At 40.8% G+C, this 25,636-nt stretch overlaps 2 protein-coding genes across 13 annotated transcripts in view; one reads left to right on the top strand and one right to left on the bottom strand.

Annotated features, from left to right (window-relative positions):
* Window positions 1-2,777: 2,777 nt before the first annotated feature.
* On the bottom strand, window positions 2,778-15,359 carry WDR12 (WD repeat domain 12). 2 transcript variants are annotated; one of them, XM_030017019.2, is made up of 13 exons: window positions 15,096-15,359; window positions 14,913-15,007; window positions 13,519-13,613; window positions 12,747-12,853; window positions 11,763-11,878; window positions 11,228-11,382; window positions 10,404-10,449; window positions 9,511-9,596; window positions 9,173-9,313; window positions 8,962-9,067; window positions 7,998-8,130; window positions 7,084-7,156; window positions 2,778-5,761 (listed from the first exon to the last, which is right to left on the bottom strand). In XM_030017019.2, exons 1-13 carry the CDS (start codon window positions 15,134-15,136, stop codon window positions 5,684-5,686), a joined length of 1,272 nt encoding a protein of 423 aa, XP_029872879.1. In that variant the 5' UTR covers window positions 15,137-15,359; the 3' UTR covers window positions 2,778-5,683. The 2 variants fall into 2 exon arrangements, with proteins under 2 accessions (XP_029872879.1, XP_029872880.1); XM_030017020.2 differs by having other exon boundaries at window positions 13,519-13,610; window positions 15,096-15,356.
* Window positions 15,360-15,459: 100 nt separating this feature from the next.
* Window positions 15,460-25,636, top strand: part of CARF (calcium responsive transcription factor) — a 41,070-nt gene continuing 30,893 nt past the window's right edge. For 7 of the 11 annotated variants that reach the window (XM_030017010.2, XM_030017011.2, XM_030017012.2 and 4 more), the window contains exons 1-4: window positions 15,707-17,163; window positions 21,009-21,130; window positions 22,715-22,936; window positions 24,039-24,159. In XM_030017010.2, coding sequence (XP_029872870.1) covers window positions 21,020-21,130; window positions 22,715-22,936; window positions 24,039-24,159 — 454 coding nt within the window. In that variant the 5' untranslated portion in view covers window positions 15,707-17,163; window positions 21,009-21,019. Of the gene's footprint in view, window positions 15,521-15,644; window positions 15,665-15,706; window positions 17,164-21,008; window positions 21,131-22,663; window positions 22,937-24,038; window positions 24,160-25,636 lie in introns of those variants that run through there. The other 4 variants (XM_030017007.1, XM_030017009.2, XM_030017008.2 and 1 more) reach the window with 4 other exon arrangements.

Here is a 25,636-nt window from a genome sequence, read left to right on the forward strand (position 1 = left end):
TTGGATAAGCAATCTAGATTATTGGGATATTTTGCTATAATTGGCATATCCTCTTTCTCCATACAGCTTTTCGTGAATTCTGGTTTGCATTCAGAGATGCTTTCAAACATTTAAAGAAATTTGTTTGCTAGAATTATAAGCTGAAAGTCTCAGTAGCAATCACAGAGCATTTATGTTGATGTTTGTTTAGCTTTAGAGACATTTAAACTGATACTAAGATCCCCTGTTGGTCACAGGCTACTAGTTGCCCAATGGAATAAACTGCAAAGATATGGAAAGCTGAGATTTTGAAGTTTTGAATATGAATATGTAACTGATACAGAAATTTACACCTTTTTGGTTTGAGTTGTGTTTTCAGCATTCCATACAGTACGTGTCTTGATTTGGACGGCTTGGTAGACTCATCCAGACTGAGCAGCTGTCTTTCCTAGACCAGACTCAGCCAGCTTCTCACTGGCAGCTGAAGAGCCATTCATTTCATGCAATTTACAGGACAATTCAAATTGGTTTTCATGACAATTAATTTTATCCCAAAATTTGCCCCTAATTTGAGATCTCTGCCAACGTGCTTACATCAAACAAAATTGGTGATTCTAACTCAGTTGGGCTTTTTTGGCATAGGAATTGCTACATAAGCTACTATAACTTGTTGCTATCCAACTAAGTAGTCTGTGCAGCTCCTTGTATCTGTGTGCTTCTCTCACCTGAGTTGGCCAAGCAGGAGTCAACTGCAGGGAAAGTTGAAGCTTACGCTGGCATTGGTGCTAACCAGCAGAATAGCCATTCTGTTTGCTTGGATGTTTGGTGAGAAATCAAGGGTAGGTTATAGTTCTGCCTGGCAGAACAGGATCTTTGATCTCTGAAAAGCTGTCTTCCTCAGCCATTTAACTATCATACAGAGATGCAATGAGGATAGCATGACAGGACAACCTGCCACAATCATGCATTCTCAAAGCATGTTCAGTAAAACTTACAGGTAAACAATAACTAATCCTACCAAATGTGAATACCTTTTTTTAAATGTGAATGCTTTTTTTTTTTTTTTAAACAAACAAGGAAACAAAAAGATGCAATATACAAATAATAACTTTAAATGAAGTAGGGTGCTGTTCTATAACTGTGTTCACCCCTAGACTGGGGCACGTTGAGGGCCAACTTGGCAGCCCCATTCTTACAGAGAGTAGAAATCCAAGTCAAGTGTGTCGACCTAGTTCACATTAAGTATTTAATCTGACAAAACCTTTCACCTCTCCCACAGCAGGGGAAAAGAGCAAATACTGAAATTTCAGTGAGATCATCGAACAGACCTGCCCAAATCTGATCAACTGCTTTTTTGCCCCCCCCTTTTTTTTTTTTTTTTTAAAGAAACGTGTTTAGAATCACACAATCTTGGAAATAACTTTGTAGCCTCCATTAATTCAGTGATGAGAAAAGCATTAAAAATTCTGAAATTCTTAAACTTATATCCATGTTTAAGTAACAAGTTGATAATTAGCAAGACTGAGATCAACTTAAGAGTGTAAGAAAAGCGTGTATTTTTCTTTTGGGGAATCTCGGCGTATGCCTATCTAGCACTTTCTGTGGCAGAAATGTCACAGAATATGCCAGAGAAAACCTCGTATCTCAGGAGTTTTCAATAAAAGTGTATTCCTTTTTGTATATAAGTTCTTTCTTCCAAGCTCTGTGAAATATTTTTGTTTAAATTGTAGAAGTCACTTTAAGCATATGTAGTTAGATCTATTTCCTAATGTATGTGTGCTGAAATCTAGGGAAGTATGTTGAGTTTATACGGGAAATCTATCAGCCCATACAAAACTCATTTAAAGGTCATACAAGTTTATTTTCATTAAGGAAAAACCTCACCACCAGGCTATGGGCTGTATGTTGAAAGGAACAGGCAGAGCAGTGCCAGCTGGAGATCTGCATCCTTGCCCCAAGCTCATAAAAAAATGCAGCCTAAGAAAACCCCAGTCTCCTGTCAGCCTGTCCTCTCCTCTCGCCTGTGCCTCCAGAGTGTACGGTGCACTCCTCAGCAGCTCACACCCAAAGAGGGTCCAGCAGCAAAGCATTTGACTGGGGAGCGGTATCTGAGGTGAGTTTGGGGGTCTCAAAGCTGTGACTGACACATGGATTGAAGCTGCCGTCCACAGTGCTGTGGGTGAGCTGACATGCCCTTCCCTGGAGGGGTCTGCGTGCTTTATGGGAAAGGTGCTGATCTTCTGGGTGGTACGATGGTGAATGGCATTATCCACACATGCTGATTTAGGTTGTGTGTCAGTTTCACTGGAACATTTGCGGTTTCCTTCCCCCTGCCCTTGTTTTTTTAATTCAGTCTCCTAACTGAGAGAAGGCTGAGAAATTAAAGATTAAAAAACTAAACAAAATTACAAGAGAGAAAAAACAGCGCTCTGCCAGGGCTGGCTGTAGGAAAGCGATGGCGATCATCCGGAAGGAAAGATGAAGGCCTCAAAGCAAGAAGAAAGCTGAAAGAACCAGCTGGGAAAAAGCAAACACACGAACAGAAAATGCAAGTGTGACACTAAACCAAGGACCAAGCAGGTGAACCATTGTCTTTAACGCTTTTAACATGTGTCTTAATGAGTGATGTTGTTTGAACTGTATTTAGAGGCAGCATATGTGCACTAGTAAAGTTAACAGTTTATGCCAGGTGTCGTGAAAATGATGAAAAGATGAACTAGAACAATTTATTGCACAGCCTCAAAACCAAAGCCACCCCCCCATCCCCGCTGACACAAAAAAATGAGTAAAGCTTGCAGTAGTTGACTGTTGTCTTTATTCCCCTTACTTGTAGTATCACTTTGATGTTTAAGGAAAACTAGCTGTTAGTACATAAAAGGTTTTTGCTGTTCTATATTATGCTACCAGGGCACTACAAATATGCAGAAATGTGGGTTTGGGGGGGGGGGATGTTTCTGTGACTGGAATCACCATCAGCACCTTGATTCTGGAAGACTAAGTTTGTTTTTGACTTAGTTCTCTTGCAATTTTAAAATCAACTCATGCTGGCCATTCTAATTTCAATCATGATTTTAAATGGAAGAACTGTATGTTTGGAGGAAAACAAATATTCTTATTAAAATGTTTCAATTAAGATTACAGATTATCCAAAGAACTGTCAGTCAGCCAAATCTAAAAAGTATTTTTGTAGGTTCTAGGATAATTTATAGACAGTGGTAATACAGATGCATTCCAAAACCATGTTGTACTTACGCTGGTATCACTTCATAATGTTAATATGGTTTACTTAGTTGCTTCTTTCTGCATCTGACACAGTACTTTTCCAAATAAGAGAACCCAAAGTGAGAGGAAGGTGTAAAAACCCTCCTGCTTCTGAACTGTGGTCTACCAAAACCTACCTTTCTAGTTACACTCTGTGTATTTGCTACAGGTAACAAGTGTAGATCTAATGGATTCAGTGTTTGAAACTGAAACAATTAATGCCAGCTGGGATTTCTTAAGTCTAAATAATATTACAATCTTTCTAAGCTAAGCTGACAGTCCAAGTGATGTGACCTTTTTAAAAAGCATTTTTTAAATCTTTCTGGGAAGGCAAGAAAACCGTATTAAGGTTACCTATCTTGCATTCATGAGTCTTTAGACATATGCATATAAGAGAACCCACTTATTTTATCAACTGCTTAATTGGCTGGAGGTGCTGCACAGCTATCTGACTGTGAAATACTACAGTAATTCTAAAAGCTATGCTCAAGCATAACTTATCTGAAGGAAAAACTGAAAAGAGTAATAAAATAAAATTCGTATAATGCACAGAATAGCTCAAGACTTTAGATTAAATCGTCACTGGGAGTCTTGAAGACAAGTGAAGCAAACTAGTTCCCAAACTTCCTTCACTGTCTCGCTTTCCACTAAAAACCTCTCCCAACTTTACTTGGTTAAGACCTTCAAAAGTCAGATATACTCGATTAAGGATTACCTAAAGGGGATATTACTCTCTTCTGGTTTCATACTAAAAAATTATTAGAGATTTTTTTTAAACTTTTATGACTATTAGGCCAATGATTGCTAGAGTAGACTGGCATATCCACAAATGTGCATGTGAAATTATATAGATCTGTAGTAGTGGTGAGGAAGGAATGCTGCATGTTCCAGCACATACTAAATTCCTGCTCAAAAAATGCTTTGTATTTTCAGTAGGTTTACAAAACAAAATACTTATTCATGCCATATTTGTAAGTTCCAGTTTGTGGAGTAAATAGAAGGCAATGTTTTAAAGGAAGAAAGTTTAAATAAGAAAAAAAAATATAATTAGTTGCTATATTAAGGTATGAATAGTGTATATTGCTTTAGAAAGGATGAAGCACATACTAAGAACATGCACACAGATAAGATGATGACAGCAAAACAACTAATTCCTTGTAAGCAGAATTTGTAAATAAAGGTTAGTTTATTAGTTGCAGTACATTACTTGCAGAGCCAAGGGATCAGAGATCCTTCCCCTGTGTACCCTTGCTGTTTTCTCTATGGTTTTGCTGTTTAGGTATTTCCTAAACGGCTTACTCAGAACTTGTCCATATTGTAAACCTGGACATCCATGTTTAGAATATGGATACTCTTTATGAAGAGTTTTCACCCTTCAAAGAAAAATTATTAACCTTGCAACTTAAGCATTTGACTTGGTTGTGCTGTACAGGTCTTAGATTTATTGAAAGCTAAGACATTAGTGGGGATATTCAAGTTTGGTTTCCACATTGTTAAACTATGTTAGATGCCATGTATGTGATGTTAAACCAGCACAAACTGCAGTAATAGCTTTTTCATTTAAATGCTGAATTAAAAGCAAGACCACCAGCAGAGAAAATGAGCATGTTTGAATAGTACTTATCCTCTATCAACCTAAAAGCTATGGCAACTTTTTGTATCCATTCTTTCTAGGAACAAATTAATTTTTCTTCTGCCTTCTCTGTGATTCTCCACTTGTTTGTATACATCTGCTGCTTTTTAGGAGTAAGATACCACATCAGTTGTACTGCAACATAACCTGTACTGTGGTACAATGCAGGCACATTATATAAAGTAATTTACAGCCCTAACTTATGAGCAACAAAAAAAATTGAGTATTTCATCTGTCAGTAGATCTGTCACGTTCCTTTATATCATACCACTTGCACTGCAAACATACTACGTCTTCATCCTAGAAAGAAGCCTGGCTTCATCAATTAAGGACCTAATTGTAAGAACTGCCAAGAGGCATACTGAAAGGAGAGCTGAAGTCTGATTTTTATCTGCAGTGAGGCACTAAACCAATGAACCGTAGCATAAAAGCTTTATTTTTTTTTTCAAGGGAAAGCAGGGAAACTCAAAAAATAATTTAGTCCAGTGAGTAGTTTTTCTGTATGTATTAAGAACAGTTACTCCTTATTAAAGGGCTATACAAATAGTAATTTAAAAGATGTTAATTCAAAGCCATCAAAAAGGAGGAAACACCCTTTGCTTTGTTTCACAGTAATCACGTTTGTAACTGCTTGTTGCCATTTTTCTTTGACAAATATGGATATGGGTTACCAACACAAAAACCAGGAACAGCTCTCTAAGCAACAAAAAACTCTCTTCAGATGTTGGTTCTGTAGGGATGCTAACAGAGAGCCACTGCTGCAAAAATATTAAAAAAAAAAAAAAAAAAAATTCTTCTGGCTGTTGACCTTCATGCTCCAACATCAGAGGCTGTAGCTGGGTATCTGTAGCAGTACAGTTTGTTGTCTGCACCTCCACTCAATAGCAACTGATGAGAGGAAATGAAAACTTTGATTAATACCAGAACTAAGCAAAACCTACAAAAAAGTTGAGGACTCCCAATTTTTTCTCCCCTTTGAAGACATAAGAAGTAGTAACAAATAATGAACTGTTAATGCATGACTAAAACACAGAATCAAAGTGCAGAAACAACATTGTCCCTTACCTTCCTCCTAAAGTTAGAAGCTAAGTTCTTGCAGGAAAATTGCTAAAGCTTTTCTTGCCTTTTACTGAGAACAGGAGCCACACTGAGAATCTTGACATTAACAATTCTTCCCATTTTACACGTGTACCACTACAGTAGCAGAACAGCTTGCTATAGAGGATTATATAGTTTCCCCCCTTCCACCTGTACTACCATGCCCCAGCTGTCAGTTCATGCTGCTGCTTTAATCTCCATGGCAGCAAACGGTACCTTGGAACATGTATTTCCTCAGCAAGGTGTGGTGCTGTTCTCATGTCTCTCCTTGTTTGGAATATCAGTGTAACACCCACTTAATGCTACAGAGCTTACATTCTGTCCTGGTTTTGGCTGGGATAGAGTTAATTTTCTTTCTAGTAGCTGGTATAGTGTTATGTTTTGGATTTAGTATGAGAAGAATGTTGATAACACACTGATGTTTTCAGTTGTTGCTAAGTAGTGCTTAGACTAAGTCAAGGATTTTTCAGCTTCTCATGCCCAGCCAGCAAGAAGGTTGGAGGGGCACAAGAAGTTGGGAGGGGACACAACCAGGACAGCTGACCCAAACTGGCCAAAGGAATATGCCATACCATGTGATGTCATGCCTAGTGTATAAACTTGGGAGAGTTGGCCTGCAGGGGAATCACTGCTCAGGAACTAACTGGGCATCGGTCGGCGAGTGGTGAGCAACTGCACTGTGCATCACTTGTTTTGTATATTCCAATCCTTTTTATTATTATTTTCATTATTAGTTTCTTCCTTTCTGTTCTGCGAAACTGTTCTTATCTCAACCCACGAGTTTTACCTTTTTCCTTCTGATTCTGTCCCCCGTCCCACTGGGCGGGGGTGGGGTGGGGAGAGAGTCAGCAGCTGCGTGGTGCTTAGTTGCTGGCTAGGGTTAAACCACGACAAACTCCCATCCTACTCCTTTGCACAGCAGCATGGGGAAGTGCTGCAGTGTGTATGACAACACCACCCAGTTATCAACCCAGTACCAACCACAGCACAACTAAAACTTCCTGTTCTCTTCTATCTTTAAGCATAAATGAAAAAATAGTCCATGACTGCTTTTAGCCCTCTTCCTAACGACCAGGCATATAAATTGAGTAACTTGCTCTTCAGATTCTTACCCCTGCTTCTGTCCAGTCCACACATAAAACCTTGTCTTCGTGAGCAGCCAAGTCATACAGAGGAGCTTTGCAACTGGTAAAACACAGGTATTTACAGTCACATGTTTGAAGTTACATGAGCAATCACAGAAAACAAAATTGGTCCCTGGAAGAAATACTATCACAATGCTAAACAGATGTGGTCTAGCAGTTATAAACACTTTCAGAGAGTTATCTGTACTCTCTACCATCTGTGATGTTTTCTCTGCTTTCTCCAGAGCTGATGACATCAGTGTTAACCTCTCCTACATCCGCAAAGAGAAAAGCAGCAACATTCTTCATCTGCTTGCAAACTACGTTGACTCTGAAATTTAATCAGTCTGCTTGTAAGGAATATTTTATTATATAGCTTCCTTATTCCATGCATGGATGCTGCTCAACTGTGTGTGTTTTCCAGAAAAGCCATTTATGCCTTCTGAGTGCAAACCGTTTAATTGCTTGGAAACTTGAAATGGAAGGTCTGAAAAGACTATCAAGTGAAACTTCACACTGTTAGGCTCATTCCTTAGTAAAATAAGGTATCTTGTTCTGTAAAATAGAGGAATGGTTAGCAGACCTTCTGCTGTTCCTAATCCCAGTAGCAATGTTATGGTTGCTGCCTTCTCCATGTCAATCAATGTTGCTGTTAATGCCAGGTAAGTCCTGTGTTGGAACATGATACAGCTCTCTCAGATGTTAAGCCACAGGTCCTCTGGTAGACTACAAGTATTTTTCTCCCTTTTGTTAAATGCTTGACTCCTAAAACCTAGAGGATTTTCACAAATTCCACAGGAATTTTCAATGAATGTCTCGGACTGCTTTTGCTATTTCATTAGGTTAACTGACCCTGTAAGGTTACATGCCTTTGAACAGCAAAGAACGCGTGTTTATTTTACCTCCTTGTGTCCCAGAGCTTCACAATGTTGTCCAGAGAACCAGAGATCAGCTGATGCTCATGGGTAGGTGACCACTTCACAGATGTCACCCAGCCTGTGTGAGATGTCAGAGACAGGAGAACCAAGGAGCCATCTGAACAGAAAAAGAGGAAAAAAGACAGACATCAGTAGATGCCAACTGAAACCAGCACTTTTAAGATCCATACAAAACTCAGTGAGAAAAGCAGTCAGCAACTTATTTGCGTTCAAGGTAAGTGCTTCTTCTACCAGTGATTCTAACATCAAAAATCAAAGTGAACTTTAAAGAAAGCAAACAAATATAGAACCCACACAAGTTTGAGGGAAAGGACCCCAAACAAAACTCAGAATGTATTTTCTTGTCACTAAACTCTCTTTTCAAAGACTTTTGAAAAAAGCAAACAAAAAACCGCTTCTATTATTAACATAAAAGAAAAGAATACTGTTAAATTCTGGATTAGATTTATAGAAGCTAAACAAGTAAACATGTCTATGAAATAAATCTGGTAGGCTCAGTCATAAGTTATGCGCAGTCCTCTCAGACATGGCACCCCTGTATCATAACAAAGTGATGACATTTCACTTTAATGATAGTCCAGCCAACTTAGGTGTGAACCTTGCAAAAACAAAAAAAAAGTTCAGGCCTGTGACTGCACAGTTGAACAGTCATTAGTAAGTTTGAAAAAAAAAAAAAAAAACCAAAAAAACCCCAACCCAAAACATAGAAAACCTAAGCGGAGTTAGTTTTCTGAATTATTAGGTGAGAAATCAAAAAAAGTCTTGCACCAGATTACAGAAAATAGACGTAATCTTTGTATTTAATAAAAGCCCCTAAATGGCTTGTTTCAAGCAGAGGGACCAGAAAACAGTTTGTGAGACATCTCCCAACAGGGAGAAGTTCCAATTTTGAAAAAACTACTTTGAGAACACGCATGTTTTAGCTCACCTTTGCTGCGAGGATCCCATAGTCTAATATGTCTGTCAGTGCTCCCGGATGCGAGGCGTCGACACAGTGGTGAGTAAGAGACAGAATTAAACACTTTGTTTCCTGTCTGTCAGAAAAGAAAATAGTAACTTTAAGAGAGGAGCTACTATTTTGCACAACTTTTTTCATTGAGCTGGACTTCAGCTGAACCTACAAAGGATAATGATCTCACCAAAGTTGATTTGAGATCTCCAGTCTCAGCATCCCAGAGTTTAATGGTGTGGTCCCATGATGCACTGCAAATTTCTTCAGTGTCTGACCACAGCACAGAGGACACAGCTTCTGTGTGGCCAGAGAGGGTTGCCAGAGGAGTCTAGAATTTAAAGGTGAGAGGAGATCAGACTGAATATTGTCAAAAAATCTGTTCTTTCAACAAATAAAAATACAAGTCTGATCAGCCTGAGACACATCACCGTAAGTTTTCATATAGTCACTTTTAACAAAGAGAAATTATTTTGTGTGGCCACACTTCTAAAATAAAATCCTGGACAAACCTGGAGCTCATCTTACCCTTGTTAGTCCCAACTGTTCAGTTTTCTGCTTCTTCCGTGGTCTGTTAGCTGCTTCTTCCATTTCATCCTCTTCTTCTGTAGGTACTGTGACAGCAGACAGTCAGACTTGATCTAGAGGTTTTTGAATTGCATTTCCATAGAATGAAGCAAAACTCAGTATTTACAGTACCTAATCTGTCTATGATGCATGAGTATTTTAACCTTACACCTCTGATAAGATCAGTATTATCTTCATTTTGAGCAAGAGGAAAATGAATACAAATTAAGTGATATTCTCCAGGTCATGCAGTTTTAAAATTAAGTCCCAATGAGGTTTTTAAGATCATCCTTACTCATGGAAAATTTCAACAGTAATCCAGGTGTGTGATAAACACAATCTTTCTTGTAGATACAATACCTACATATATACTCCCAAACTGAAAGAATGTGACTTGGAACAGTGAAAGAAAGCATTCAGATCAAATGGGATTAGTCTACATTTCTAGAAAAGACCTGGTCATCTTATTATCCTCCATATTATGGTGTCAATAATAGAACAGGAAAACAACCCACAAACTTTTGATTTGTAAGAAGTCTATACTCAAACCTGCACATTTATATAAATCCATTAAAAAGTAAGTGAAAGAGATGAAGTACTGTTTTCTGAATAAACATCAGCACGCAGTTGATAACCGTATCTGAAATTGTGTTACCAACCAAAACAGTAACTTAATATAGTAATGTATAGCCTTTCAAAGCTTACCAAAAAAAAAAAAAAATTCTAGCTTGCTTTTAATATTACAGACTCAAATTTTCTTAAAGAAAGAAGTATTCAGATACCCATCTTTCAGGTTATTCTAAGTACAGGGTTTTTTTAAGAAAGCCAAGAATCCCAACTTAGGCTTATCCTACCTGCAGACCAGATCTTTAACATCTTATCCCAGGATCCACTGCAGAACTGTATGAACAGAAACATTTTGTTAAAAGTTCATCCAGACAGACCTTGTAAGCCATACTAAATACATCTCCTGCTTGACAAATCAACCAACTGGTTATAACACATGACGAAATGTGCTGGGCTGCTCGAAAAAAAAAAAAAAAAAAAAAAAAATTGGTATAGATCAAATTATTCTTTTTCCTTCCTTTGCAGGAAAGATACCTACAAAATATCTCTTTATTTCCTTCAGCACCAAAAGGTTTTATTTTAACCTGTCTGATAGAGTCAAGCTGGGAGCAGTGACTCCACCTTTGGGGTGAATGCTCTTAACTGTTGAATTCCTGGATAAAGGGAAAGAACATCTTCTACTGCCTGCGTTTTCTCAGTATCACTCTGAAGTTTTTTTCACACCAAAAATACTGTGAAAATTTAGGTCAAATTTGAAAATAGTTCATTATAACACAAAATTCATATGCATTAAAGGTAACATTTAATTAAAACATTCAGCTTCACTCACAGAAGTCAAAAGCCAGCAGTATAATGGCTTGTGCTATCTAAAGTCACCTTCAGCTTTTTGTGATACTAGATGTTAAGTGCATCACTTTGAAAAGATAGCCTAGCGTTGATATAGCACTCCTAATCCTCAATAACCACCATTTATAACAAGACTGGAAACTTATCAGTGTGTCAGTCATAATAGCATGGTGACTAGTACCTATTCAGGGGCAAAAAGATGATTTTTGAGATACAGGCTGCTAACATTGCAAAAGACAAACGTTTCTTTCCAGGAGTCACTCACTTTAGTTCTCGTGCAATCAACAGCTATGGAGTCTACACTGCCAGCATGTCCCCTGCAACAGTGAAGGGCTTTCACTTTGTTCTTCTCCACATTCCACTCCCATAGCAGGACAGTTTGGTCCATAGAAGCACTGAGTAACAGGCACGATAAACTATCTGAGGAAGAAAAAAAGTCATGCTTGCAGCAGACGCAGCTTTCCAAAGTCTTTATATATACTTATTCTAGTCAGAGAAGAAATAGCAGATAGATGGAAACTCATACGTAACTCAGTTTACATCATGTTACCCTGCAAGTACAATTAATATAAGTATACATATCAATATTTGCTAACGAAGCCTGCAAGGTGGATAGAAAACGTACATGTTTAACTATACTCATTACTGTTAAAGGACTATTTTACTTGCACCCATGACTTCATTTCTAACACCACTGACAGACATCGAAATAATTGTAGTGTTTAAATAATAGATAGAGGAGTACTGCCATTTTTCCCCCAATATATCAAACTGTTACTACTGCCCTAATATATACTGACCTTGCTTCACCCATGCCACATCCTTCACTACTTCTGTATGCCCAGCTATTGTCATGATGGATTTCCCCTCCAAAGACCAGATTCGAGCAGTCTGATCATAGCAGCCAGTTAATATCCTAGAGGGTATAGAATTTGAAACATTACTGTCTTTAAAACCAACAATGTTTTTATGAAAAAAAGCCTCAGCCAGAAACTTGGAAAAATATTAGCATAGTAACTGGTTAGCTGAAATGTATTCAAAATATAGCTACTTCATGTGGTTTAAAAAAAAAAAAAAAAAAAAAAGGTTGCAAAAGTAAAAAAATCTTTTTGTTACAGAGCAAAGTTCCATTAAAACCTACAACTGCAATGCTAGTACAGGCCAAAAAGAAAAGCAATGGGAGTACTGCATATTCTGGTATGTGAGACTTAAGATTGCTTATGTCATTTAAAAGAAAAGATAATTTGTTGTTCATGGTACATATAGGAACATTGCCTAGTTGATTGGAAAGTGTATGTAAAAATACAGCAAAAAAGGACAATTATGGTTGGTTGGGTTTTTTTTAAAGAAAAGCTCTGCATAAAGGTACACTATTATATTTGTTGCTAATGAATGTCACGTTTGAAGTCAAGGGTTTAAGCTAAAGAGAGATAAGGAAATCTTGCTGTCCTTTAAGAGAAAGGATAGTAAACAGCATTTGTATTATCCATTTTTATTAACAGTATCTCATGCTCAGTAACTCTAGCTGTTTTCTACTTGTGTTAAAGTCACTGTCAGCATAGAATAGAGGTGTTAAAACTGAACTGCTTACAAAAGCAAGTAGCTGACTGACTTGGCAGCTTAAAAAAACAAACAAACCACCACCAAAACCAGAGCAAAGGTGTGTGTGGGGGAACCCAACAGATTATTAAAGAGACAGAATACCACTCCATCTGACACCATGGAGTCCTCTGCACACAACAGGAATAACCAAGAGAAAACTGAGAATCGGCTTAGTGCGGTACCATTCTTCAGTGGCTTGAACAGAACTGATCCAGTCATCATGGAAGATGCATTCCTCTGGCTGAGGGGCCATATATTTCTCCACATACTCTATTTCCACCACTTCTTCCTGAGCTCACAGACAAAATACTTATTTAGTGTGATTTTAAAAATTTTTTTAAATCAATAACAGTAATATTTAACTGTAGTGGGGTGCAAATATACAAGTTTATTGGGCAAAGATCTTGGTACCCAAGTCCTTTGCCACATGAGTGAAATTAAAGTCTTTAGAAAAAAGTGTCTGAATTACGCTGCTTTCCATATTTTCATCAAATTACTATTAATAGCAAGCTGGAAGCAAAAGCAAGCAATTCCACTCTTCTCAGGTTCTTCTGTATTTACCCATACAACACTGGTGTCTAAAATACTTCACAGCATTTTCTAGAGGTAATACTAACCTCCTCCATTATCCCCCAATGTAACTAATAGAGTAGGAGACAAAAATATATTAATGATTAACTGAGTAAGACAAGAATTTCCCCTCTGATCTCTACACAGACAACAGATGGAATAACTATGTTCTTGCACTGCTCAGTCCCATGCTCTCTAATCACTTCACAGTTCAGAATGGATTTAAAAATACAGGGAATCCTCCTGGGAAAGTCAGAAAAGAAATAAAACTGAGCAAGGAAATCTACCTAGTCAGGATGACAGTGTAATACCTAAATCAGATTGAAGTAAACTGGCTAAGTCTGTTCTACTGTCCAAGATGGGGAGAAATTGAGTATGACTTACTGTGGAGATATTTTCCATTTCCATGTGCGTGACCAGTGGCATACGCAAAAACTGGCCATTGATAAGGAAGTCAAATTCCACATACTTGTGATCTGCTGAAACAAATTGGGAAGAATCCATGTTCAGGTGTCACTATTTATTTGATACCATCAAGAACAGCATCATTCTGTGGTTCAGGAGAATGAAGCCAACAAGAGGTTCAAAAAACCAAACAACAAAACCTCCAACAAAACAGTTGGTTTATTCTCCCAGTTGTAAGTGGGGAGCCCATGAATTCCACAGGATTATGTGAGTTAAGAGAAAGGAAAATTTGCTGTTGGGGTTCAAAGAGTTAAGTTTCCCTCTTATTGTTAACACATTATTTTCTAAACCCTTTTCTCTGTAGCTACATCTAATCAAACGCCAGTGGTGCTTCATCACTGTTCTGCATGGAGCTTGCCACTGGTAGCCCACATCTTTATCATCACTAGCTACAGCCCGGTATTTGAGGCAGCAACAGGAAAATCCTAAGACTTTTTAGTTCCTATTTCTCCCTCTGTAATGGCATAGTTGACAAAGGCCCCGCGTTTTGACACGAGCGTTGCATTGTGCACTGGTTTTCTATTCAAGGTTGTTTGCAATTTCACAGGTTAAAAGCAACTTGCAGAAGTCCCAGCAGGTTAAGATACAATTAGTCTAGTTTCTTACAGAAAAGGGGATTTTTCAACAACGTTGCACAGGTGTCTTTCCCCTGAAAATCCTTCAAGTCAGTCGGGCCCGTTTCAGCCAGCACTGACAGAATGGCCGAGCTCTTCTCAAAGGCTTTCATAAACCCCAAACCTTCGGTTTCATTAGTTCTTTTGCCAGGTTTTGGGGAACGCTTCCATTCCCGCCTGCTGGGGCAGCTGGGTCCGTGGTGCAGGGCACACGCTAATCCAGCCTTTGGAGCGTTTCTCCCGGGACTGCTCCGCAGCACCGACGCCCGCCGAGTTTCAGATCAAGTGCAAAGAGCGAGCCGGACCAAAGCAGAAGGGCAGGACCGGCTCAGGCCGAAGCCTGACCTCGCCGAGGGGCCTGCGGGGACCAGGGTGCTGCTGCTGACTCCGACAGCGCGTTTCTTCGCCCGGGCCGGTCCCCAGCCCTCCCGCTTGCGGCACCGCGCGCTGCGAGGGGCCCGGTTCCCCCGAAGGGCGGGCCCGGCGCGCACGGCAGCGGGGCGGCTTGTGGCGGAGCCCCAGCCTCCGCCCTCGCCGGGGCCTGCGCTCGGGAACTCGGGGATGGAGCGGAGGGAGCTCGTCGCCGCCGGGCAGAGCGCCTCTGAGGGAAAGGCGAGCCCGCGAGGCCGGCGCCCGCCCGGGGCTGCGCCGAGCTCCCGCTCGGGACCAGCGGCCGCCCGCCCCCGCCCCGGCACCTACCGTGGCCGGCCGCCAGCAGCTTGTTGATGAGGTGGCTGAGGTCGGTGGTCTCGGAGGCCGCGGGCACCGAGAAGGGCACATCCTCCACGGCGTACCTGCGAGCACACGGCGCCGTTACCGCCTCCGCGTTGCCCCCCCACCTCAATCAAACCCACCACCCGCCCCGGGCGGGCGCACCCTCACCTGCGGTTGTCGGTGCGGAACCGCGCCGTGAGCTGCGCCATGCTGCCGCCGCTGACCACGTGCCGCGATTAGCCGCGCCCGCCCGCGGGGCACCGCCTCCCCGCCCGCCCGTCGGCCGGCCGGCCGCGCTCCGGCCCCCGCCGCAGCCCGCTTCCCCGGCCCGGCCCGCGCCGCCCGCTCCCGCCGCCGAGCCCCCTGCGCCTGGCGGCCGGTCGCCGCGGAGACCACAACGCCCGGCATGCCGCGCGCGCCCCGGCCCGCGAGCTACGGCTCCCGAGGGGCTCCGCGCCGCCACCTTCCCGGCGCCCTCCGCGCGCGCCCCCTCCCTCCCTCCTTGCCCCGCCGCTCGGCTGGAGGGCGGGCGCGGCGGCGCGCGTGCGCCGAGCGGCGGTCTGCATGGCGGCGCCTGCGGGAGCGGAGGCGAGGTTGAGTAGACTCCTCCGGGACCGTCCTCCGCCGCTCCCCGCGGGAGCTGCGGCGGCCGTGCCGCCGTGGGCCGGGCCGCGCCGCGCTCTTCCCTCGGGGCGGCGGGCGGGGCCCGCGCTTGTGTGTCCCGCCCCGGCGCTGTGGTGCGGAAGGGTTGCGACGGGGGGGGCGGGCCGGGCCGGGGGTCTCAGGGTGAGGGGCAGGCGGTGAGGTGTCCCCCGTTCCCCTCAGGGCTGGGGCGTGGAGAGCGCTTTCCGTGGGGCAGTCGCAGGCCCTTGGGCCGCTGGAGGGGTGTCCCGTGCCTCCCCCGCCACTGGGGGCCGCCGTGCCGCACCCCCGGCCGGGCCGGGCCGGTGCGGTGCGGTGCGGGGCAGCCCGCGGTGCCGGCTTTGCCCCCGCGGCGGTGAGTAGTTCCCCGTGTGGGGCTGCGGCGTTGCTGGAGCGGGCGAGCCGGCGAGCGGGACAGTTGGCTGCTGATGGGGTGGTCTTGGTGTAACTTGGGTTGCGATTCTTTGCACGTAAAGTGACACAGCGACAATAAACTTCCTACTAAAAGTAATAAACCCAACATACAGTGGACCCTAAAAGAAGCTGTAAGTGAATTTGCTTTTTTGGGAGAAAGCTGCTTGTGTGCATAGCTGCTGTGTGCTTGGTTTATGGATATTCTTTCCTGCCTTTTTGACAGTTACTTCTGGCCTCTCGGAACAGCTGAGCTTGTCCTGTGTCCTGACTCAGGTTGAGGCAACTTGTTGGAGTGGGCAGGTGTTGAGTCTTGATGTTTTGTAAGACTCTGAAATCTCATCTCTTTCTTAAGTGTACTTAAAAGATCTAGCATTGTTTGTCAATGTAACTGACGCAGGTGCATTTTCCAGATGCTTGCGCTAGCTACACAAAAGTGACTTCCTTGAGAAACCTTTTAAGTACGAGTCCCCAGATCTTCTGTGTATTCTTAACAGTATCTGCCTGCTCTTCCATGACAGAGATAAGCTAAATCTCAAACCTGGTACAAGTTAATATAAAGCTAATTGTAACTCACTTGTGTGAGGCTATCACTATGCTCTAATTTCCTCCCTGTTATGTTTTACTGTAATTCGTGCCCTTCATAATGGTGGTAGAGAAATGTCATCAGAGGTAGCTTTTTCAGAGAGAGCGTTTAATTGTTGAAAGCTGTGCAATTATCTTAAATCTTTTTATAAAACCTCTGAAACATTTCATGGAAGACCCAAAAAAGATTGTTAGCGAGGCATTCGACTGTATGTGTTTCCTGTCATGAAGTAAAAATTAAAACCAAAATGGGGAATATTGTTGTCAGAAATGCTAAAGACATGAACTTGCACAGTCAAGCTTTGATCTCCTTTTTTTGTTATTGTTTTTTTTTTTTTAATGGGTATGCATTGAAAGCTTGAAGCTTGAAAAATGTAAGAGAGTTCCCTCCCTCCTGCCTCGACAGAGGAGTCCTAGGTAGAATGTGCTTGTTATCACAATGGACTTACCTGTTTTTTAGAGTTTAGGTTTCTTCTTACGACTAAAATCTTGCGCTATTGACTCTGTTTAAAATAACTAGCCCTGGCAGTTTGAAAGGCAGTGTTTCCCTTTGGAATCTGGCTGCATGTTGCCTTCACAAAGAGGCCTTGTAACTGAGGCAAGGCAGAAGCAAGCATTCATACGAAGCCTTAAAATTATGTCAGTCTAGAACTGGTGTATTTTTAGGGACCACTGCTTGTAGTTGGTACGTATAGGTATTACCATAGAATAAAGAATCGGAGGCAAGAAAATGGAGAAATCTAATACTCTGCCTTAAGACAGGGCAGAGGTGTGACTGGCTACTGATAGGATTTTAAAGTAAAGCTAGCTCGAGATTTCTGTTAGTGTCTTTAAAAGTTTATATATTAAGAAATAGTATGGGGTCTTCTGGATTAGAGAGGAGATTGCAGCTGTTAGGAGAAAGGTTCACCTCAGAGTGGGCATTCAAATCCTATTCCTGATGTTATACAAGTTGTGTCTATGGATGACAGTCAGTGAGAACCTAGCGTATGCAAGAGGTGCCCCTGGCTTTGATAGCTGTATTATCATGGGAGTTCTTGATGGCTAAATAAATTGAGATCTGACTGCCTTTTGTGTTTTGCTAAATGATCTTGAACTATCAGTGCGTTTGTCTTTGGAATTGAACCACTGATGGTAATGTGTAGGCTAGACTGCAGTGCATAGTGTTGGCTCTCTTGAAGATCCTGTCCATAAGATCCTGCATAAAATGCTCATGATGGTTATTGTGTTTGCCTGCGCTAGCAGTTTCTGTGGCTGCTTGCTCTCTTTGTAGAGTTGAACCAAGGATAGCAATGGTGTAGATTTCCCTTTATTTTGAGCAAAGTGCTTCCCACATGGAGGCAGGGCGAAGGAAGCAGTCCTATGTGTTAAAATGCGCTAACCCTTGAGTTGGAAATGGCCTTGAAGTGGTGGACTTCATGGAGAGCAGCCTGTAGAGTGCTTTGGCTGAAGCTGCGTAAAAGGCTAAAGCTGAGGCATGGAGAGCTGCCTGTTTGATGTGTGCACTGAGGATACAGCTGTTGATCCCGTTTTACACGAACATTAAACTCCCACAATTCTCCTTTAACTCGTTGTTAAATGTGGGTGTCATGGTTTAACCCCAGCCAGCAACTAGGCACCACGCAGCTGCTCGCTCGCTCCTCCCCCTTCCCAGTGGGATGGGGAGGAGAATCAGAAAAAAAAAGTAAAATTCATGGGTTGAGATAAGAATGATTTAACAACTAAAGTAAAACAACATGTATACTAACAATAATCATAATAAAATATAATTATTGTAATTAAAAGGAATATAACAAAAAAAATTCCAAACAAAAAAAAAACCAAACGAAAACAGAGAACCTCAAGAAAATACAAGTGATGCACAATGCAATTGCTCACCACCTGCTGACTGATGCCCGAGCAGCGATCCGCCCCTCCGGCCAACTCCCCCCAGTTTCTATACTGAGCATGACGTTCTGTGATATGGAATATCCCTTTGGCTAGTTGGGGTCAGCTGTCCTGGCCGTGCTCCCTCCCAGGTTCTTGTACACCTGCTTGCTGGCAGAGCATGGAGAACTGAAAAATCCTTAACTTAGGATAAGCGCTACTTAGCAACAACTAAAACATCAGTGTGTTATCAACATTATTCTCACACTAAATCCAAAACATACTGTACCAGGTACTAAGAAGAAAATTAACTCTATCCCAGCTGAAATCAGGACAGTGGGATGCAATGGTGTTACACTGGAAATTTTTGTGCCATTTATGTAAAGTGTTTATGAAAAGAAGAGATACTTGTATTTTATTTACTCATTCATGACAATATCCATACATATGTATATGTGTACAGGATTTAACTCTTGTTTGGGGAATTTGTTAGCAATATTTATACAATTATAAAATTTATTAACTTTTATATTTGTATTTTCTACATATTATATATTAGTATATATAATTTTATATTTAAAATTTATTAAAAGTATATTTCTTTAAGAGAAAAAAACAATCTTTTTTGTTTGGGGTTGCTTAGGTTAATGAAACCTGGATGGTTAAACCATGAAGTTCATTGTCCGGGGTTATCTGCGTGCCAGTGGTTTGCGTGGGTTAGAACAGTGATTAGACAAAGTCACAGGGCAAAAATGTACCAAGGGCATTTTTTAAACACAGATAAAACTTCAGATGTTTCTGGGCTGCTTGTAAGAGGAAGCTGGATAAATATCGCTGTATATTTACCCTACTGCTGTCGCTTTTCCCACTGAGCTTTATTATTAACCAATGTTAAATACAGGATATTGGGCTACTCAGGCCATTGGTCCATCCCGATACAGCCATCCTTGTGTTCTGTACTCGAGTTCCAGCACGCTCAGGGTACGCGCCATCGGTATCCCTGGAAAAAACTTCTTCAGTTTATCTCAGAGGGTTAAATGTGTTGCTTTGGCAAAACTGACATGTCTTCTTTACATCTTTTAACTGAGGGGAAATGGTGGAGTGATGATGAAATCTAGTTTTCTGTCTTTTTTTCATTTGCTGCTAACATGCTTCAGACATTTTAACTGAAACATCTCATAATTGTTCTCAGATCCAAAGCTACGAAATATTTGGTAAACGTGAGGTAACTTCATTTGGAACTTGGTTTGGAACTTGTCATCACTTGAAAACTGAATGGAAAAATAAATCTGCTTCAGATGAAAGTATTTAGTATATTGAGCATATGAGCAGCTTAACTTCACAATGTTGTTTGTATCAGCAGGATGCTTTATTCAGCTTCAAAAGCCAAGGAGATGTGGATTTACTTTGCCTGTGGTCCTTTATATCTTTGCAAAGCAAAATAAATTTGTGCTTCCAGGGTTGTACAGTTCTTTTCAAGTGACTCTTTAGCCTTTTACATTCTCCTTACTAAAGCTGTAAACAGTTGAAATACCACAGCCAAGAAGGTCCATCTCAAGGAATTTAATATGGTGTGGTGAAGAAGATAAAGCTGGTAGAAGTTGTGTACTAATACAACACTGCCTGTCTTTAAAACAAATAATGAAGGAAAAAATCCTGAACACCCTTCCCCCTCCCTCACCCCAAACTGCAGGAATTAAGTTTTCTTCTGTTCAGTTTGGCATCTTAGGTGTGTAGTCTAGTATGTATGTACTCTAGTAACATAGACGCCAAGTTCATTTGTCATTTTGTCTCATTGCTTATGAATATTTGGGATTGGTCACCACTTTAAAGGGCGTACTGTCTGGGTGAAAGCCTTATCCTGTGGATGTGGCAATTCACTGTCCAATACTATCTGTTTGCTTGAAAGTTTGTAATGGGCAGCTGAGCTCCTTGAATTACTTTTCTTTGGGATAGGAGGTGAATCTCTGAAGTGCCGGGAGCTCTGTCTTTTTGCCTCTTATCACATGATTCATGCCAAATTTAGTTTCAGATATCTGGCGTTTTTCCTGCCAAAGCTTACTGCTGTAGGCTAACAACAGTAATTTTATTTCATTTATATGTTGTTTTATAACCCTTTAAAACAAATGTAATTTACTTCAAGATGGCTGCATGACAGAGTTGGGTAACACAAATCCTGTCTGTTGATTATGGAAGTAGGTGACTAATATTTTTGTAAAACAGTGCTGGCATATCTTTAAATATCAAGTGTTCTCTAGATGTGTATGGTTGTTAGTTGAGTGCTTGTGCACATATTTAGATGAAAATCATGAGAGTGTGTAAGTGTGTTTTGTATCTGTGTGCAATGACAAGTCAAGCAAATTGTCTTACACAAGAAGCTGAACTATACTGGAACAACACACTGAAATTTTTCTGCAGTGGGTAATGAAGTGATAAAGAGGCAAGAATTTCTTGAGGGCTTTGATGTTAGCTTGCAATGGCGTTAGAACTTAGAAGACTAAATTTGCAAGGCCAAAAAAATGTCTTGGTTGAGGCTAAAGTACAGAAGGCTGAAATAAACTTTTGTGACTTTTTCAGGTCATCTTGTAATGGAAAAAAATGGAGCTGACCATGACATTGCTATGGAAGGATCTAATGATTTGTTCGTAGGGAACTGTAATAGTCCAGGAGAGTCAGAAACAAATGATCAGGTTTTTCAGGTGAGGTATGAGTAGCCTGTCTTTGTAGCTGCTTTCTTTACATCCTCTCTGGTGAATTTACAGTATGATAGTCCATCAATGTGTTTTTTCTTGCCTTTATAATAATACATCGTGTCTTTTTAAAAAGTACAGCATTTCCTTCCCTTAGATTCTTGTGCCATTCAGTTTTGAACCGATGAATATCCGGATGTTACATGTATTGACAACTTTTAGTAATTATATTAATAGATCCTGTTAGAGTGCTGAAGAAATATATGTTTTATCGTGTTAACAAAATCCTTTAATAAAAGAATACTTGATGACATGCCTTGGAGTAGGAGGGGTTCAGAACACTTGAAAATCAGGTCAAATTGCTTAGTGACCAAATGTGGCAAGTAAGAATCCAGGGACACAGGACATCTGTGTAGGTATTGGGGAAGGGTAGTCTTTAATGTATTTATTATCAAATATTGCCAGATAGTCCTAGCCAGAGGGATTTCTGTGCATAAATGTTCTTCTCCAGATTACTTCAGCTAGCATAAAATATAATTCAGGTAGTGATTTATTAGTGTGCTTATGGTCTCTACACAATGTCTTTAACACAACTAGTGCCATTTATTTGTCGCTGCTTTTCTGGTGTAGTTTACAGTAACAGTTTCATCACAGAAGATTTATACCTGCAGAACTTTTGAGAAGGTTACTTGGCCCAGGTCTGACTTAATGTTAAATTTAGAAATATTTTTGCCAACTCTTTGGATTTGTAGTTTACAAATTTTTGTAGCAGAAACGTTAGAGTTGCTTGCATGATTGCTGCAAGAGATACAACAAAAGACACTTCTTGCATTGGCCAAATGACAGCCTGACATGATATTTTGCACAAGGGCTGCCTATTTTCCATTATTTTTACATGTTTAATATTTGTGTTGTCAGAGTTTCAACATGACAGATATTTGTGCTTAAACGCTTACATTTAATGAAAATGGGATGTGCTGTAAGAACTTGATTCTGCAAGCTTGATGAGAATAAGGTCTGAGTACCTATTTTTTTGACTTGCAAAATCTGATTCTTGGTCTTGCACTGTATAATTCTTGGACGATTCTTGGTGGTTTTGTGTTGCTTGTGTTTTTTCTGTGATAAAAAATTAAGAAAGCATATAGAGATTTTTGTCTTTGTAGCTAAATGCATGTATCTGAAGGCCAAGTAGAATAGTATCTAGGTTTTCTTTTGAAGTCAAATCAAGTTGGTGGATGTTGTACATTTGGGAGTTTTTTGGTATAAGTTCTCTCAGTTTCTGGGTAGACTTGAGATATTTTGAAGTGATGGAGTGGTTTTGGGAAACAGATTTTGGGCACAAGGGATTTTCTTTCCCCATAGTAGAGAGAGTTTATTCTAGGAAGCAGAAACATGAATACATTTTCAGTATGGAAATGGAAAACAGAAATAGAACTGCTAGTGTTAGCTAGTAGCCTCTTGATCAGAAGGATAGGAGCTCCCTCTGCGTATACAATACAGCACACTGGTTTTAAATGTTCCTTTCTCTTTTTTTTTTAATAGAAATTGCTACTCAAGATTAAAGTACATTTTACTGTTTTTCCTCTGTGAAAGCATCTAACCTGCATGGATTCCAGGGATCCATTGTTTGGACAGAGTGACTCTCCCGCAGCCTTGCCCATCACAGTACGCCTCTCGGGCAGTTCTCGATCATCGTCTGTGCCCGTGCGGCCACCCCAGCCGCAGCCTCGCTCTGCAGAGGAGTTCCACCTGGTAGACCAACCCGGGCAGCCTCTCTATGAGCTGCAGCCCCTAGGAGGGCCCAGTGCATCGATGGTGAGTGTGTCTGAAAGCAGGGGAGATGATGTATTCACAGAGGAGGGAGCTCTTTGAAGAACTCTTTTATATGGTGCTTGTTTGTTTTAACAACTGCTGATTCAGACTTTATCTCTAGCAACAAGGTGAAACTTTTCAGTGGTTCAGTTCATGCTCCAGCTGCCCTTCCTCAGGTAGGCAAATCCTGTCTGCAGCCATTACTAATTTTATTAAACAACAACTTTTGTCATTATCAAGCCTGGATGTTACTGTGTGATGAGATCTCATAGTTCTACCACTGCTGCTTTCTCTATATTCCCTGGATAAGTGTCTCTGTGGATTTTTGGGGGGGATTGGAACATTGGCAATAAGCTAACCCACTATGTCTCTCCCCCCCGCCCTGCCCCAATTAATTTGCTTAAAACATCGCTTTGTAATTCTTAACACTCATTTTGTAAAAAGGTAACTCTCTCACCCAGAGGGTTTGGTTGGCATGTGTTGTACTGTCACTAAAGACACTTCACCCATTTAAAGTGTAATAAATCAGAAACAAGATGATATTTTATGTTACACTAGGTTTTGTAACATTGTTGGGAACAAGTCCTTGGTAATTATGGGAAAATATACTTTAAGGAGTTGTTTAAGTTTTCCAGAATTCTAGGAGATTTTATTTTTATTTTTTTTAAGTCCTGGAGCTTTTCTTCTACCTCCTTTTGCATAAAATGCTGTCCATAGAGGTCAGTTTCTTAGGAGTAAAGGTCAACAATTTTATATGTTGTGATTAATTCTGCTAGTCCATGAACGGAGTTACATTGAATCCAGCTACGAATAGCTTTCAGGCTTTTGACAGCTTTAATAATAGTGTTGTAAGATTCAAATAAATGTGTAATTCATTGTAGAATCCTCTAAGTTTTTTTTATTATTTCCTTTTATCAATTAAAGGGCTATTTTAAAAGAGGGAAAGTAATTTTAAGAAATTGACAGTAAATAGGCAGTTTCCTTATTATGTGAAATTAAGTTAATTTACAGGCCCTAATTCCAACCAAAATATTTCCTGTTCTGGTAATAAGCAAACCCCGTTGTGAACTAGTGCCATTCAAGCTTTGGTGTGATTGCCTTACAGATGATTGTTGCCAGCCAGTCAGAAAATGGACAGGTGCTGCATGTCATTCCTTCTGCCCAGCCAGGAATGGCCCAAGTGATCATTCCTCAAGGCCAACTTCTGGATGTGACCAGCACACAGGGTGAGTTTAATCTGTGGGATTTGAGGGTGTGTGTTCCTGTGGCTAAGGATATCCTGTATGATCTCTTTTGTAGCACCTTGTTTGTATGTGTTTCCTTTCCTTAGTCAGTTATAAGACAAAAGTACGTACTTACTGAATCTGCTTTCTGATTCTGAATCTGGCACCCCACACACCACGTTTTCTGTTTAGCAAAAGCCTTGTGAAATAAGAGCTATTATGTTCACTTTAGATATGCAATGGATAGATTGAGATATCGAGCACAAAGCTGCTTCTTGCCTTATTTACCATTAATAAGGATATTTGTGCCAAGTCAGACAGCTGTATTAGCAGTTTCAGATTTTCACTGTCTGTTTACTTCATTTTGAGTGAAGTAGTTAATTCATGTAACGCAGATAGAAGAATTAATGTTCTTCTGGTCTGTTCCAGAGATCACTGGTGATGATGCATCTTTTGTGAAGCCAGGAATGAAGCACCTAGGTAGAAATTTAGTTCCCAGTGAAGAAAATGAGATGTAACTTTCACTTCATTGCTGATTTTTTTCCCTCAGTGTGTTAATTGTCACATTTTAAGTATGTGGTGAGATGCACAACTAGAAGTGCAAATTTTAAGCTTTTTGCTAGAAAAGGGACATAGTGAAATCTGAAGGCATTGATTATTTATCTGCAAGCCTTGCTGGGTGGCAAAATGCTGTGTACTAGTTTGCATTCACAGAATAAGACTGAGAACTAGATTGTCACGTTTCATTAAACTCTCCAAGGTTTTTTAAAATTTTGCATTTTCTGTATAAAATTCTCAAAATCTGAGCAAATTCTCAAAATCTCAGCACTAGGTAAGTGCTCCTGTGGAATGAGAGCTCAAAGGTAAGACTAGAATCCTGATGCTGGGTGGATAGGAAAGAGTTGGGATTCAAGTCATGATCCAGCCCTTTTCACTTAGAGTTGGAATATGGTTTCATGACCTTGCATTGAAAGGCTTGCTCCTACACTAATGCTCATCCTTCCCCCCCTCTCCATCTACTCTTGTAGGTCTAAAACCACTCTTTGGTTACAATGTAGTCTTACGTGACTTTAAGCCTTTAGTTACTAAAGAATTGCTGCTACTTTTTGTAGGCAGTAAGTTGCAATGCTGAATAGTATTTTTGTATTCCCATTTTTCATCCTACATGGGGCTCCCTGTTTGGAAATAGCTCAGTTTCACAGTATTTGAATACATGTTCTACAACAGTGCTACAGGGTTTTTTGTTTGTTTGTTTTTTTCCTAGAGACTTACTGTATAAAAGACTTTGTACTTATCTGATCTTTAAAAGACAGTTAGGAAGACTTGTTGGTGGTTTACTATGGAGAATAAAGTGGAAGGAGAATGGACTGTCAAACCTTGAGTTTCACTTGCCTGCACATGGTGGTAATGCATGAAATGGCACAGGCTTCAGAGTAGGCCGTAGTGTCTTAAGGTTACATCTGTGTAGAAGGAACCAGTG

The sequence above is a fragment of the Aquila chrysaetos genome, chromosome 6, assembly GCF_900496995.4.
Source record: "Aquila chrysaetos chrysaetos chromosome 6, bAquChr1.4, whole genome shotgun sequence".
Lineage (NCBI taxonomy): Eukaryota > Metazoa > Chordata > Aves > Accipitriformes > Accipitridae > Aquila > Aquila chrysaetos.

Bases quoted from the DNA above. Each gene is read 5' to 3' on its own strand.
- WDR12 (XM_030017019.2), bottom strand. From the start codon at position 15,136: ATGGCGCAGCTCACGGCGCGGTTCCGCACCGACAACCGCAG. The intron at 11,879-12,746 runs GTACCGCACTAA...TATACCCTCTAG, and splicing joins GTTCAAGCCACTGAAGAATG to GATATTAACTGGCTGCTATG. The intron at 11,383-11,762 runs GTCAGTATATAT...TTTCTTCCTCAG, and splicing joins TGTGGCATGGGTGAAGCAAG to ATAGTTTATCGTGCCTGTTA.